Raw genomic sequence first — 16,002 nt, 5'->3', positions numbered from 1 at the left:
ATCTGAGGGATCTAGGTTGTGTGCTTCATATGAGAATCTAATGCCTGATGATCTGTCACTGTCTCCCTTTGCCCCCAGAAGGGACCATCTAGTTGCAGGGAAACAAGCTCAGAGCTTCCACTGATTCCACATTATGGTAAGTTGTATAATTATTTCATTATATATTACAATGTAATAATAATATAAAGTAGCACAATAAGTATAATGTGACTGAATAATCCTGAAACCATCCCCAGCCCATGGAAAGATTGTCTTCCACAAAACTGGTCCCTGGTGCCAAAAAGATTGGGGACAACTAACCTAAAGTAATTCACTAACACAAGTCTTACCTGGATTGCTGTTTTCAGAAGAGATTTTTAACATCTGTTTTTCTTTGTAGTCAGAAAGTAACTGGCAAATTCTGTGTGTAAAAATGTAATAAACCAAATTACCATTTTACTACTGATATAAAAAATACTTACCAAATGTAAAATTCTTAAGCATATTTCAAACAATATCAGAATATCAGAACCCAACAGTATTATCCCGTCCACTTATGAGTACATTCTACAAACTTCTCTTAAAGCTTCTAATTAAAGAAGAAAAACATGTAAGGTGAAATACTCATAAATCAAGGGCACTGTGACCCAGTAAATTAGCTCGCATTAACCTGATATAATAGAAAGTGTCCGAACTCTGCATTAAGTCCTAGCTCCATAATGAACAGCTATTTGTTCTTGGACAACTTGCTTCTCTTAGGCTCAATGTCTTCTTCAACAAAGTGAGGACTTTGCTGCCTTATTTCACTAGGTTGTTATAAAGATTTAACGAGATAACATTTTTTAAATGCTGAGAAAAATAGTAAAGCAATGGAATAATCTGTTCCTAAACTTTATGACTAAAATTATCTTGGAATCCCAAATAAAACCCAATGCGTATTTTGTTCATAGGTTCTAATATACAAATGTTGTAGTTTTCAGAAAATATTATTAAGTCCTAATTTTGCTTCTTAGTTGTCCTACTCCTTATGGCTTATAATTCAGTGCATCTCAACTATGTCATACTTTGTAACTAAATTTATTCATAAATATCTCATTAAAGTAGATAATGTGATTGTCCACTACTACGGAGTTGATCAATCACGCCAAGGGCAGAAAAACCAATGGATGTTAAGACCTGGTTTGGACCAACGATCCTTCTCTACAGACTCAAACTCTCAGCCAGCAGATGTTTGTTAGGATAATGCTTTATATTGATGTTCAATTCCAGCTGACATGGGAGACCAAAACTCTACTTTTATTTTTTTTAGTTTCCATGAAGAAGTTGCAAGTTGACTTTCTCTAATTTTCAACATACATACTAACAATATATTTTGCACTGAACACATTATTCAGCTCAAAGTCATCTCATAGACCATCTTACATGACTATTTTTGCAGCGCAAATCACAATTTCAATATTTGGGTGGCACCCATTTTGCTCTGATTCACACTATTTCCTTAGAGCTAGTCAGCAAATAGTCAAATGACCTTCCAGTGACTGCACAAAATATGGAATGCTTCAAAGATTTGTGCTGCCTCCTTATGCAGAAGCCATGCTAACTTTCTCCATATTGTTCCAATTTTAGGATATGTGCCGCCGAAGCAGGCACAAAGCCCTACTTTTACACATGACTAGTGATGAGTCATGGACAAGGCTTCGCTCTGTTAAGTCCAACTAACCTACTTGAGATACTGAGAATTCTCTTCAATGGCTTCCTGTGAGCTAGAATTTGAAAATATTTTAAAATCTTGAGCTAGAGATGGAAGTAGCTTGAACGATTTTCATTATCATGTAAATCAGATCACTGAAGGGGCCAACCACAGCTGGGAGCCACTGCTCAGGGGAAGGTTCATATGGGACTTTCTACTGCCCAAGGTTCTATACAGGATATAAAGGTGCCTCACAGTACAAATCTGGTAGCAAAGAGGAAACAAACAAACACTGATCTCGTTCTGCCACATTATTTGAACCCCTCTCACCCTTTAGAACAAGCCCACCTAATATCTGCTAGAGAAAAGATCAACAACAGCCTCAAAGGATCTCTTACCATGAAGGTCTCAGCTAATTCCTGGCTAAGATGTGGGTTCCACATTAGGTTCTGAATATGTGGGGAAGCGTCAATTTGCTCACTTTGTGTGCGGATAAAGTCAGGATGCCCAGTGGCAAGAGCAGGGGGCTGGTGCTCTGGGAACAATGGCATATAAGCACAGGTATGGGAACTAAAAAACATCAAAGTCACTGTATGAATCACCATGAAGACTTGAGGGATCTGAATCTACCAATTCATCTTAAGACAGCAGGACCAGTTTGAGTGGCAACAATGCAGCAACAGAATCAATGGAAACAACAGAATGATTGCAATGTCCTTTTTTTTTCCTCCTCCTTCTGACTTGATAAAAGGGACTGTCTTCCTTGGATTTAGTGAACTCCTTCGGTCCTTCAAAAATTCAGGGAGTATGTAGGACATAGTCCCCAGAAAACAGTACAAGACTTTCTGCTAAACTGGACATTTCAAGACTCAAATAACTAATCAGAAAAATTAAAGATGTGACACTATTTTTTATCCCTACATAGGTGTTATGCTTGGATCAAATGAACAATGCTGGGATCTCTAAGGATAAAGGTCTTAAAAGTCCTGAGATAAAGAATCCTGCACCCATTGGTACTTCTAACTTGTCTTGCTTTTTGTCTGATTTCTGGCTGATGCAGGGGACTAACTCACTGCCACTCTAAAACTACCTGAACCAAACTATGACATCTCACCTGATATGTAAGATGCAACTGTTATAATTATTTTAAACCTCAATTTAGCATTAACTAGCCTTTTAATGTAAACACTTACACATGATGATGACTAGAAACAGCATACTCTCTGGCCATCTGTCCAGATAGATCTTGAGAAGATACATCAATATTTTGCTCAAGTAGAAGGCTGACTATACTTGCTGATCCACAACATACAGCAAGTATGAGAGCAGTTCTAAAATGACAGAGATAGGAACTGTAATAAGTTATTTTTAAAGCTAATTTGATATACTTTACCAATGTAACACCTTGCCTGTCCGTGCAGAATCAAACATTTACATGCACTAAAAGACAAGCATCTTGAGTTCTCAAGTGTTCATCTTTCTAAAATACCACAAAGGTTAAAAGAAAGGGACCAAAAAAAAACCTCTTATCTCAGTGGGGTATTGCATAGCAGAAGCTACTAATTTAAAGTCCTTTGATGGGCAAGAAACAATGTTAGGGCCACTTATCTGAAGTGGACAAAGATTTAAGTGAAGAGTTCGTCACAGCTTCCCTAGACTGATACGCTGTAATAGAAAATCAGCTAGGGGGTAAGAGAAATAAGAGCTCTCTGCATGCTGAAAGCAGTAATATTAATAATGGTAAGAATAGTAGTCACAGGAGTTTCAGTTAATGGTGCCAATAACCATGTGCTAGGCACTGAATTAAATGCCACATGTATCTTTCTTACTTATGCACAGCCAACTTTGAAGGATATATTCTCCTACTTTTCATATATGACAAGATATCTGGTGGTAAATAACGTCCCCAAGGTCACACACCTAGCAAGTAAGTTAGGAATTAACCCAGTCTTGTGTGAATCCAAAGCCTAGCTCTTTACTCTTTATCACCCACCTACATCTTGCCTTCATCAAAGGAAAAGTGTATCCACTTAAAACTATCTTGACTCCCTCTCTCCATACCAATTAAAAATAAAAATAAAAAATACACTGGAAATAAAAAAGGAAAAAAGCTGTTGAACCCACAGTATGTGGGAACAGCAATTAATTGTCATGTAGGGATAAGCTAACATTAATATTCTTCAAAGAAAGGAACTTAAAGTAGAGTCATTGAAAAGACAAAAGGATTTTCAACCCCTATTTATGTTTAATACAGCATATTTAGTGGAAAAGCATGTAAGACACAGAGGTTAAAAACTATTAGAAAGGGTTAAGAAGTTCAATACTCAGTCATAAAGTAAACTAAAAGTTAAAGTTCAAACTTCTTAAAATTAATATGAAATCCTATAAGCTAACATAAGATCATGTAACCAAAAACGTCACATAACAAATAACATCAGTCAATATAATAAGAGAAGATGAATCCTACTAAAACTGTTCTTTATCTTGCCCAGTCCAAGTAATTGTTTTTCTACCTAACTGATTTGTGTTGATACTGATCACTATATGCCAGTAAGTATACATTAATCTTATCAATATTTATGACTTGAGTGACTGCTATCCATCTAGAACACACAGATTAAAAGAAAGAACTATACCTTCCATATCTATCCAGTGCATTTAAATTTGCTTTTTTCTTGATTAAAAATTTCACCACTTGCTGTTTTTGCTCATGTACACCAAGTAACAGTGGTGTGAGGCCATGCTGTAAAACAATATAAAGCAAAAACCTATGTAATTCAAAAAAGTACATATTCCTCAACCGAAGTGGAAACTTTATATAAGATCTTATGGACTTACACGCATAGAAAGTAAATAAAATGTAGTCACTTCCTTCTCACTCTTCTGTGCTTTCCCACATGCTGCTCCTTCCCTTGGAAAACACCCCTTCTCTGCCTCACCACAGTAACTCTAATCATCTCAAAAACTCACTTTAAACATTAACTGCTTCCAAGGCTCTTTGCTTCTAACTCAGCATTTGGCATGGTGTTATTGGATGATAATATTTTTCCCATCTAAACAAAAAGCTCCTTGAGGGCAGGGGCTGTATCTTTTGTCTCTATATCCTCAACCCTAAGACAAATTGTGTATAAAGCAAGAATCTGCATGTAAAGTATTTCTTTAGTTTCATGTTTTACCAAAAGTTCAACCTCCAACAAGCAACAAAAATTGCTATTAAAACTCATACTGCCCATTTGAAAAAATTTTCCAACATTTATTTATTTAAAATCTATTTGTATTTAATTTTCCCAGATTGTTAACTAAATCATCAGTTCATAGGACTACTGAAACTAAATTAACAGAATTCCTATCTGTATTCTTAATAACTCCACGGTTTTTAGTGTTTGAAACTGCCATGCTGATTATGCCAAAGCTCTACATACTTAAGAGACACACTGGATAGTCCATAATACAGCATCAATTGACAAAAAAAACAGTTTAGAATTTGCTACAATTCTAATTGAGAAAACTCTGCTCTTAACGACTTACTGACCTAACCACTTGAATGACTGAACAAAGAGACACAAAATCCTGAGATGGCCATCCTCTACTTATTGAAAGACTACTCACAGCAAATTTCTAAAGACCTTCTGAATGGCAGTGAATAACTGATGGTAGGAAGGAAAAGATATTATTCTGTAAGCTGATACATACTACCAATAATATTCATTTTAATGTCTCAACCACAGAGATAAAAGTCAGACTAGGCCAAGAATGGTGGCTCACACCTGTAATCCTAGCATTTTGGGAGGCTGAGGTGGGTGAATCGCTTGAGCCCAGGAGTTCAAGACCAGCCTGAGAAACATGGCAAAACCTCATCTCCACTAAAAAAAAAAAAAAAAAAAACTGAGATTAGAGGACCATCTGAGCTTGGGGAGGTCGAGGCTGCAGTGAGCTGTGATCACACCACTGCACTCCAGCCTGGGAAACAGAGTGAGACCCCATCTCGGGGAAAAAAAAAAAAAAAGTCAGATTAATGTTATTGGAAAGATTTAAAGAAATCAGCACATATCCAACTCCAACTCTTCTAGAGATACCTTAAGTTTCTGAGACATAAGAATTTACATATTACTTTTATGTATTGAGTGGTTCTTAAGCAGGAGTGTATCCAGATTTTGAGAAAATTGTTGTTGCTGTTGTTGTTAGAGACAGGGTCTCATTATGTTGACCAGGCTAGACTCGAACTCCTGAGCTCAAGCAATCCTCCCACCTCAGCCTCCCTAGCAGCTGGGACTACAGCCATGCGTCACCATGCCTGGCTTCAAGGAAACATTTTCAAATATACATATTCAGGCATTATTAGACTTACTGTATCAAAATATTCAGAAAAAGCCTAGACTTGTTGATTATTTAAAAATTTTCCTCAGGTTACTGGGATGCACAATTCTAGCTGAAAGCTAGTGCAACAGACAATTATTTCAGTCTCATTTCTCACCCATATGACCAATTCCCTTTCTCATTTGAAGATCTGGCCAAAAAGAGTAAGGAGTAGGAGAGAGACCCATTTGCTGAAAACACCACATGATTTTCCCCAGTAAGAGAAGAACAGGGTCTAGTCAACTCAAAATCCAACTTGATCTTGTTACTTATTTATCTTCTACCTTCCCATCCAGACACTCTAGATTTGAAAGCAGAGCTGAGACTCTAATTGGCCATTTCTACCAGAATAGGACACTAAGTCAGTTAATTACTTGATATTCCCTCTGCTCAAGGGTTTCCCCTTACATTACCACCTATTCACTGCCAATCTGGTTCCTCAGAGGCCTCCTAAAATTGATCTCTAGGCAGTTTACAACCCACTAACTCCCTCTCCCAAACTGAAAACTGTCATTCTCTAAAATTGAAGAGAACCTTGTCTCACCATACAAAGGAAACAAATCAATCAACAACAACAACAACACACACACACACAACTTCCTCGTGGTCTTTTCCCTCTATTACCTAATTTCCAAATTGGCCTTGATATTTCTGATTGCTATCTTTTTCCCTTTCCACTTCTGCCTCATGAGCAATCAGAAATATCTTAAGCCTTGCCAGTGAGAGGCGCATCACCTCGTAACTACTACTGTTTTTTAGGAACTTGCCAAAGGAGCAGGATCTCTATTCACTGAAACATGTTTAACTTTTCTTGGAGTTTTCATGTAAAACCTATTTCAGGGCAAATTTTGCCATTTTACATTCATTAGGGGAAAAAAATCCTAGGAGGGAAAAATTGAAAAATAGTAAGTATTACCTTTTACAAATTCAGTGTTTTCAACAAAAGTATTTACCAGAAGTGCATTTAAAAAAAAAAAACTGTACCCTCTAATGCTTCTTTGAAAGTAACAATATTTAAAATTAAGTCTTAGATAATTAGGTCATTTCAAAATATTTTCATTCAGGTTATGCTTGAGCTTCCAAATACGGAAGACTGGCCCTTACACACATCGATGTTAAAATGAATGCATTTCAGTATTTTGAAGATAAAATTGGTAGATCTATACCTTGTTTTTTGATTCGATATCAGCACCGTATAAGAGCAGTGCTTTGGCCATTAATTTATCTTCATTGTAGACAGCGTAGTGTAGAGTGGTATTTCCATACTCATCTGGAATATTTGGATCAGTGCCATGTTCCAGCAACATTAACGCACATTCATCTTCCTGGCATTGTACGGCCTGTCAGTATTAGACCAAAAACAAATTACAAATCCTAGGAATTCAAAATAACATTCCACAGCTTTCACCACCTAGTTATATTTAAAGCAGAAAACTCATTTTTATGCTATGTATTGAAATCAAACCCACCTCATGCTGATATAGTTGGCTACTGCATACCTTTGTCAGAGCTGTCCTCTTTTTGTTGTCAAGGACATTAAGTTGACATCGTCTGTCCAGCAGGAGTTTTACTACTTCTGAATTCCCATTGGCAGAGGCCAGATGTAGAGCAGTCCTGTGAGAGTGACAAGACTTTTTAGGAAATTGTAGTGCACTAGCTACAGCCATAGCAATGATTCATGTAATTGCAAACACTGAATAGCCTGCTATTACTCTGCCTTCAAAACATTTAACTTTCCCATGAAAAAAGCACACTATTTATCATCTCTCATTGCTCGCTGTATTAATGAAAGAGCATCCTATATGAATACAAAAAGCATAGCCCTTGGATGACATTCAACTTGGGCTGGAATCCTACTTGAAGCTCTGTCACTTCCTAGCTGTTGCTTAGCCTTTTGGGGTCTCAGTTTCCTCATCAATAAAATAGGAATGAAAATAGTAGCTTTCTCACAGGAAACCACTCTAATGCTTAAATGAGACTCTGCACAAAAGATATAAAAGAGTTCCTAACACAAATAACAGCTCAATAATTGTTAGATATTATAATTTTTACTAATACCACTAAAGACAACATTTGAATTGAGATGATACAATTATACCTACACTTTCAGGAGTGTTTTAAATATTACAGGTAACATTGTATTTTAGTGATTCTGAGATGATCATTGTCTCCATGTTGTCTCCACTGAAATATCACTTACAATTCATGATTTACTAAAATTGGCGGCATTTAAATAATTATCTTATTGAGACATAAAATAATGGGGCATCATACAATCCCTGGTGTCTTACATTAAGTAGAATATGTTATAACAGGTCTGGGGCGGTTCCAGTCAGATGACCAGCATTTAGATAAATTATAGTTCTTAAAAGAACCATGGAATAAGAAAGCTGAGGTGAAAACAAAAATAAATTTTTAAAATAAACCAATTCTTACTTTGGTTTTCAATAAACTTTAAGCCAAAGAAAACTTGGAATTCAAATGAATAGCATGGGCTCATTTTTGTCAATACTTAGATTTATACAATATATCTACATCAGATATTTCCAATCATTCATATTAGGATTTAAGACTGTTATAAATGTTCTCTTTTTAAAATGGACTTATGAAACTATTTGTGGAGCTTTTTTCAACTTTTACATTCAGGGGTACATGTGCCGGATGTGCAGGTTGGTTACATAGGTAAACACGTGCACCAAAGGGGTTGGTTGTACAGATTATTACCCAGGTGTTAAGCCCAGTACCCGTTCGTTCTATTTCCTGCTTCTTTCCCTCTTCCCACCCTCCTCCCTCTGATAGGCCCCAGTGTGTGTTGCTTCCCTCTAGGTATCTGTGTGTTCTCATCATTTAGCTCCCACCTGCAAGTGAGAACATGCAGTATTTGGTTTTCTCTTCCTATGTTAGTTTGCTAAGAATAATGGCTTTCAACACCATCCATGTCCCTGCAAAGCACCTGCTCTCGTTCCTTCTTTTACGGCTGCATAGTATTCCATGCTGTTTATGTACCACATTTTAGTTCTTAAAACAACTAAAACAGTCTTTATCCAAGACTTGTAAATTTTCAAAAGGGTAGTTAAGGTTTGTCTTTTACTATTTTCTACCTTCAGAAATGCTTCTGTTTGAAAGGAGGGAGGAAAAGCTTCAATTGAGATTAAGTCCTAATGCCCCAATTTTAAATCTCTCAGCTTGCTCAAGCCCAGCAGGTAAACATGAAGTTTTCAAAGCTGGAAGGATCCTGAGAGACAGCAGAATATGCCTGCCACATAACAGGTGTCTGGCTTATGTCTGATGACTAAATGGATTGAAAGAATGGATGAACACGGCTTGGGAGTTCAGTATTTTTAAAGAAAACTCCTGTAGAGTAGGGCAATACATTTCCAATAGTAATAGTCATTTTATTTGCTATTTTAATTTTCATAAACATATAACTCAACTAAAATAATTCATACTTTACATGTTAATCTATATATAATGAAAAGATAATTATGTAATAAAATGTATATATAATAAAATCTACAGGAACAGGTAAACACGACCCCTCTACTTCTGAAGAGGGTAAAAGTTCACGGAACATAGCCAACCACAGAAAGAAAAATAAATAATAGAATGTGATAAATTATTCGCATCTATGCAAGAAGCATATTCCTTCTCTTCCCAAGGATTATTTCATTACTAATGAACCTTAACTAAAACCTCAGATGTTCATTGCAGAAATCACAGATAAGAGAAAGGGAAAAACTTCACTTACAAATCCCCAGAAACAAGTTTGATTGTATTTTCTACAGATTTTCAGCTAACACGAGCAGATTCTGTTCGTGTATATGTGTAACCAACTGACTTTTTTCTCACTTGTTATAGCAAAGTACATCTTTGCACGTCGACATATCTCTGTATCTACTGACACCCTTAATAGTTACATATTATTCCATCCTATGGATGCACTGAAATTTGTTCATGAAATCTTTATATGGGTTCTTCTAAATACACTGCTATTTTAATCAATACTAAGAAAAACAGACATCTATTTGGTAAAGATATTTCAGTATAAGGGAATTGATGAGTAAAAAGCATAACATTTTTAAAATGTGGTTCTTACCACTAAAGTGTCTGTTTGAAAAGCTGCAGCAACTTAAACTTTAAACAACTACATAAGTACCACTGTTCTTCATCCTCACAAACTTTGTGGACAGAAAACAGTATTTCATTCATTTTTGTTTTGTTTTGTTTTGAGATGGAGTCTCACTCTATCACCCAGGCTGGAATGTAGTGGCACGATCTCGGCTCACTGCAACCTCCACCTCCCTGCTTCAAGCAATTCTCTTGCTTCAGCCTCCTGAGTAGCTGGAATTACAGGTGCGTGCCACCATGCCCAGCTAATTTTTTGTATTTTTAGTAGAGATGGGACTTCACCACACTGGCCAGGCTGGTCTCAAACTCCTGACTTCATGATCCACTTGCCTCAGCCTCCTAAAGTGCTGGGGTAACAGGCGTAAGCCACTGCACCCGGCCTTTCATTCCTCTTCTAACTTAAATAGAAAACAGTATTTCATTTTCCTCTTCTAACTTATATTCCTTCTTCTACCAGCAACGCTATCTTTTCCTATGTGCATAGGTCACTGGTAGATATGCAAAAAAGTCCTTTGCCCAATTTTAAAATGAGCTTATTTTATTATATCTGCATATATAAGCCAGGCACAGTGGCTCACGCCTGTAACCCCAGCACTTTGGGAGACCAAGGTGGGTGGATCACGAGGACAGGATTTCAAGACCAGCCTGGCCAAGATGGTGAAACCCCATCTCTACTAAAAATGCAAAACGATTAGCCAGGCGTGGTGGCAGACACCTGTAATCCCAGCTATTCAGTAGGCTGAAGCAGAGAATTGCTTGAACCTAGGAGGCAAAGGCTGCAGTGAGCCAAGAACCCACCACTGCACTCCAGCCTGGGCAACAGAATGAGACTCCATCCAAAAAAAAAAAAGGTATATATATATATATCTGCATATATAAATAGGCATTTGTGTTTTCTTCTGGTATGTTTCTCTTTTTGTATATTTAAAATTTTTAATCTATACTCTTATTTCTGTGACATAAAAATCTAGCTAGTTTTCTCCAAAAATGAATTATGAACAATCCATCTTTTTTAAATAATACAAAACATCACCATTATCAAGTGCTAAATTCTTACATATATTTGGGTATTTCTAAATTTTCTATTCTGTTCTATTCATTGATGTCTTTTCAGCTGTTAGTAAACAATTTGTGGAAATAAATAACATGCACATTTTGATATCTGGAAAAGCAAGCCTTTTTCCATTCTGTTACAAAAAATTAGTTTATCACAATAATAAAAGACAGCATGTGTAATTTAAAAACGCTAAAACTTTGCTATTTTTATTTGGCTTAGGTAAAAGTGCTAAATAAAAAAAGCTCACATCTTTTTGTTTTTTTGTTTTTTTGTTTTTTTTTTGAGACGGAGTCTCGCTCTGTCTCCCAGGCTGGAGTGCAGTGGCGCTATCTCAGCTCACTGCAAGCTCCATCTCCCAGGTTCACGCCATTCTCCTGTCTCAGCCTCCTGAGTAGCTGGGACTACAGGCACCTGCCACCACGCCCGGCTAATTGTTCTTGTATTTTTTAGTAGAGATGGGGTTTCACCGTGTTAGCCAGGATGGTCTCGATCTCCTGTCCTCGTGATCTGCCCACCTAGGACTCCCAAAGTGCTGGGATTACAGGCGTGAGCCACCGCGCCCGGCCAAAAAGCTCACATCTTAAGAAAATTCAATCTTCCTATTCAAGCACAGGAACCATCTTCCCATTTCAGTTTCCTTCTAAGGTTCCTCAGTAAAGAACATATTTACATACTGTACATTGATATAAAATCCATATTGGATTTTATTTGAAGAATATTTAGCCCTGAAGTTGATGTGTTATGGGGTTTCGTTCTTAGTTCTCAATATATACTTTTCTATAATGTATAGAACATTATTTTACAATCTGTAGATTAAAAAACTCTGCTGCATCGGTAATTTTGCGAGTTAAATCACTTTAAAACAGTCTATTAGTGTTCTATGAGGGAAATTATGATTGGAAATCAGCTATTGTTTTTGTGTTGCTGTTCATAAAGGGGCCTGTGCCCTGATCTCTCTGAGGTTTCCACATCCAGGGTGGTGTGAGGCCTGCGGAGGCGAGAAAGCCAGGTCCCCCTCCTCCCCCGCCAGGAGGGTATGTCCCCATCATCCTCCCACGTCCCACCTCCTCCCAGCCCAGGCCTGGTTACCTCTTTTGCTTGTCCCTCTTGTTCACGTCAGTGTCCCTGAGCATGACAATCAGATCCTTTCTGGGGACTTTACCCCACCAGGCAGCTCTGTGGAGCTTGTCCAGATCTTCTCCATGGACGTGGTACCTGGGATCCATAAAGGCGCTGTCATCGTAGTCTCCCCAAGCACCCACGTTGCTCTTGCCGCTCCCCCTGCAGCAGTGGAAGCAGTGGCGGCACCACTTGCCCATCTTGCTCCTGAGTGTCTTCACAGCGGAGTCATCGTGGTCTCCAGAAGTGCCCACGTTGCTCTTGCCGCTCCCCCTGCAGCAGGGGAAGCAGTGGCAGCACCACTTGCCCATCTTGCTCCTGAGTGTCTTCATAGCGGAGTCATCGTGGTCTCCAGAAGTGCCCACGTTGCTCTTGCCACTCCCCCTGCAGCAGGGGAAGCAGTGGCGGCACCACTTGCCCATCTTGCTCCTAAGTGTCTTCATAGTGGAGTCGTCCTGGTCTCCAGAAGTGCCCACGTTGCTCTTGCCGCTCCCCCTGCAGCAGGGGAAGCAGTGGCAGCACCACTTGCCCATCTTGCTCCTGAGACCAAATGGCTTCTTCACAGAAGAGGCAGCCGGCATGGAATCAACCTCAGCCACCATCTGCTTTTTACAGCCAGGAGAAACCAGTAGTAGCCAGCAGATCACGTCTACCAACCAGTTTCACTAACTAGCAGGTAACTCCGGGTTTCCCATCTGTTTGAAGAGAAAAGTCAATCCCAGCCAAAACCTGCCAACCCCAGCAGGGGATCCCAGCACAGCCCACCCCACCCCACCCAAGGAAAACCCACACCCACCCGGGGAAAGCCCACGCCCCCCGGGGGCGACCCCACGCCCACCCCAGGAAGGGCCAACCCCCCCCCAAGAAAACACCCAGCCCACCCAAAGGAATGCCAAACCCAGCAAAGAAAAGGTCAAGTCCAGCAAAGGAACGCGAGAGAGGAAACGTCAATCCCAGGAGGAAACGTCAATCCAAGCGACCAACGCAGAGCCAAGCAAAGAATGCAAAGCCAAGCCAAGCTGCTACAGGCCAGTCAAGCCGTTAACGCGCGTGCAGCATGCGCGTGCAAGCCATTACAGGGCAGTCAAGCCGTTAACGCGCGTGCAGCATGCGCGTGCAAGCCATTACAGGGCAGCCAAGCCATTACGCGCGTGCGGCGTGCGCCTGCAAGCCGTTACAGGCCAGTCTGACGGTTATGCGGGGGCGGCGTGCGCGTGCAAGCCGTTACAGGCCGGCCAAACCGTTATGCGCGTGCGGCGTGCGCGTGCGGCGTGCGCGTGCAAGCCGTTACAAGCCAGCCAAGCCGCTGCCGCGCGTGCGGCGTGCGCGTGCGGCGTGCGCGTGCGGCGTGCACATCTCAGGGGGCGTCAGTGCACGTGGCACAGACACTGGCCGATGCGTGCAACCCGCGTGCTTAAGTCTTGGCGCCAGGAATGTCACTGGCAGCCCTGTGTTCCCAGCAAACTTTGTGGGAGTCAGCTGAGCTTTCAGGCCATTTGAGAAGCCTCTGGTGAAAAAAAAAAAAAAGCCTCTTGAAAGAGGACTGGGGTTAAGCAGCTGGAACTTGAGGATGCTGACAGCCTCTCCTGAAGAAAGCCCCCAGGACACTCATGGTGGTGCTGTTGTGCATGGCAGCAGCTGCAGCTCGGAGCTCGGGCTGGCGGAGCTGGCTGCAAATGGCCTCAAAATCACGGAGCACAAGACGCCCACTAAGCCCAGCGCCTGCCTGAGGTGCCTTCGACACCTGCTCCTCTTTGCTCCGCACCCAGAACAGAACACGAAGCCATCAGCGAGGGAGCATTTGGGGCCACAGGATTGCAGCCAGCCCCTGCCCCGGTGCCCCCTGCCCAGCGTCCAAGCCAGGGCCAACAGCTGTGGGGCTTCTGGCCTGGGGGGCTCTGCTCCACTGGCATGCAATAGGGTCAAGGTGCAGACCGCTGTGTCCAGGCCGGCATGAGGGGGCTTGGAGAAGCACCTACCACTCTGATGGGGAGATGCAGAAAGGCAACCCCATGTGCAGATCCTGGGAACAGGACACTGAGCCTCCCTGGTGTTGGCCTCTGAGCTGGACCAGGGCAAGTAGCACCTCGACCCTCCTACCGGGACCCTCCTGCTGCAAAGCTTTATGCAGCCAGGCTCCAGGCTGCTTCACCCAAACCACAGGTGCTTTGGTGTGGGAGGAAAAATGGATTCTGAGCCTGGACACCAACCTACTCTTACCAAAAGAAGTAGAGGGGAAGCCAATCACAAGTGCAAAGAAAAAAAAAAAGTACTATTTTGTAATGAAGTCTTATGCAGAGTTAAGCTACCTTGCTTGATACTAAAATGAGGAGCTTGATACTAAAATGAGGAGCTTGATACTAAAGCTCCTCTTGCTTGATACTAAATTAAATTTTGAATGAAACAAAAAGAAGACACACACACTAAATTTCCTTGTCCCTCTGTGATCCCCTGAGCCAGGAAGCAAGGGGAAGCCTGGCCTCCTGGACTCTCTCCCCAGCTGGGGGCTGAGTAGTTTCCTCCAGGGTCACAGGGAGAAGCTGGGCTCAGTGGGGCCAGGCTGCCCTTCTTTCCTACATGGGCGTCCTCAAACCTTCCATTGCCCCACACAGAGTGCCATGATCCGGGTTCAAATCCCAGCTCCGGCACTCGCCACCTGTGTTACCTGGCAAATGCCTTACCCCCCAGGCACTTGCTGTCTGTGTCCTTCCTGACAGGAGGGATGGGAGCTGGTGGCCCTGGCATGAAGCGCTGTTAACAGTCAAACACAAGCAGGAGCAGGCAGACACCTGGGTGGGGGACTGCCCTGCTGGGGGTGCTCACCAAAGAGCACCTACCCATCTGCCCACGTGGCCTTGCACGTCTCAACACTTGTCAGGCACCTGACTACAGGAAATCCCTGAACAAAGCCCTGAGCTGCCCTGGGGAATATGACCAGGGCGATGGACCAGGAAGGACATTCTGGGGTGCTTGGCATGAGTGAGGATAGGCTGGGGAAATGCCAACCTCTTCCACCAGCTTTGCATCCCAGGGCACCCTCAGTGGACAGAGAACCCAGAGATGCCATAAGGCTTGAGCTGCATCCTAACCATCCTGAGTTCCAGCCCAGCCATGGCCCCGGCCCAGGGGTACTTTGGGTGCTAAGTTGGGATGACGAGGGGCCAGGTGACACTCCTGTGTTCCAGGATCCGGTCAAGAAGGTGGTACCCTGTCACTGCCTGGCTCCATCTGGTCCCAGTGGAACAAGAAGGGCAGGAAGCCTCTAGCACCCACCCTCTGGGCCACCAACACCCAGGTCCACAGTGTGGCCACCTGAGTCAGCACCACCTGCCTCGGGGACCAGAGCATGAAGGCTCAGATACGAGGAGCATAGTGCAGCAGTGGATGCAGGTATGCAGGATGTGCTGTGCGGATCCAAGGAGCCCCTCTCTGGAGGCTTGGGCATAACCTCTCCATCTTATTGACACATAATATTTTACCTCTTTGTAAGGTGCATACAAATACTTGTTACATGCATAAAATGCGTATTCTGGTTACTTTGAATATTTACACATAATAATATTACTTAGCCACCACAGCCTGCTGTCAAACATTACAGCCTATTTCTTCTAAATGTAGGTTTGTACCCAATAGCCAACTTCTCTTCATTCTCCCTTCCACATACCCAGTCTTC

General features: G+C 41.6%; 1 protein-coding gene and 1 non-coding gene across 2 annotated transcripts in view; both read right to left on the bottom strand.

The window, feature by feature from the left end:
* LOC115933765 (POTE ankyrin domain family member H-like) overlaps positions 1–14,957 on the bottom strand; it is a 37,480-nt gene extending 22,523 nt beyond the window's left edge. The window contains 6 exon segments of the mRNA XM_031008733.3: positions 330–400; positions 2,863–3,000; positions 4,306–4,412; positions 7,192–7,365; positions 7,525–7,639; positions 12,300–14,957. Of these exon segments, the coding sequence (XP_030864593.3) occupies positions 330–400; positions 2,863–3,000; positions 4,306–4,412; positions 7,192–7,365; positions 7,525–7,639; positions 12,300–12,931 (1,237 nt within the window). The 5' untranslated portion in view covers positions 12,932–14,957.
* Positions 1,523–1,629, bottom strand: LOC115933811 (U6 spliceosomal RNA). Its single transcript, XR_004069665.2, has one exon. It is a non-coding gene; the product is annotated as a U6 spliceosomal RNA (small nuclear RNA).
* Positions 14,958–16,002: the final 1,045 nt, after the last annotated feature.

The sequence above is a fragment of the Gorilla gorilla genome, chromosome 11, assembly GCF_029281585.2.
Source record: "Gorilla gorilla gorilla isolate KB3781 chromosome 11, NHGRI_mGorGor1-v2.1_pri, whole genome shotgun sequence".
In the NCBI taxonomy this organism is placed as follows: domain Eukaryota; kingdom Metazoa; phylum Chordata; class Mammalia; order Primates; family Hominidae; genus Gorilla; species Gorilla gorilla.
The sequence above is the reverse complement of the archived record's forward strand: the minus strand, read 5'-3'. Positions and strand labels throughout refer to the sequence as shown.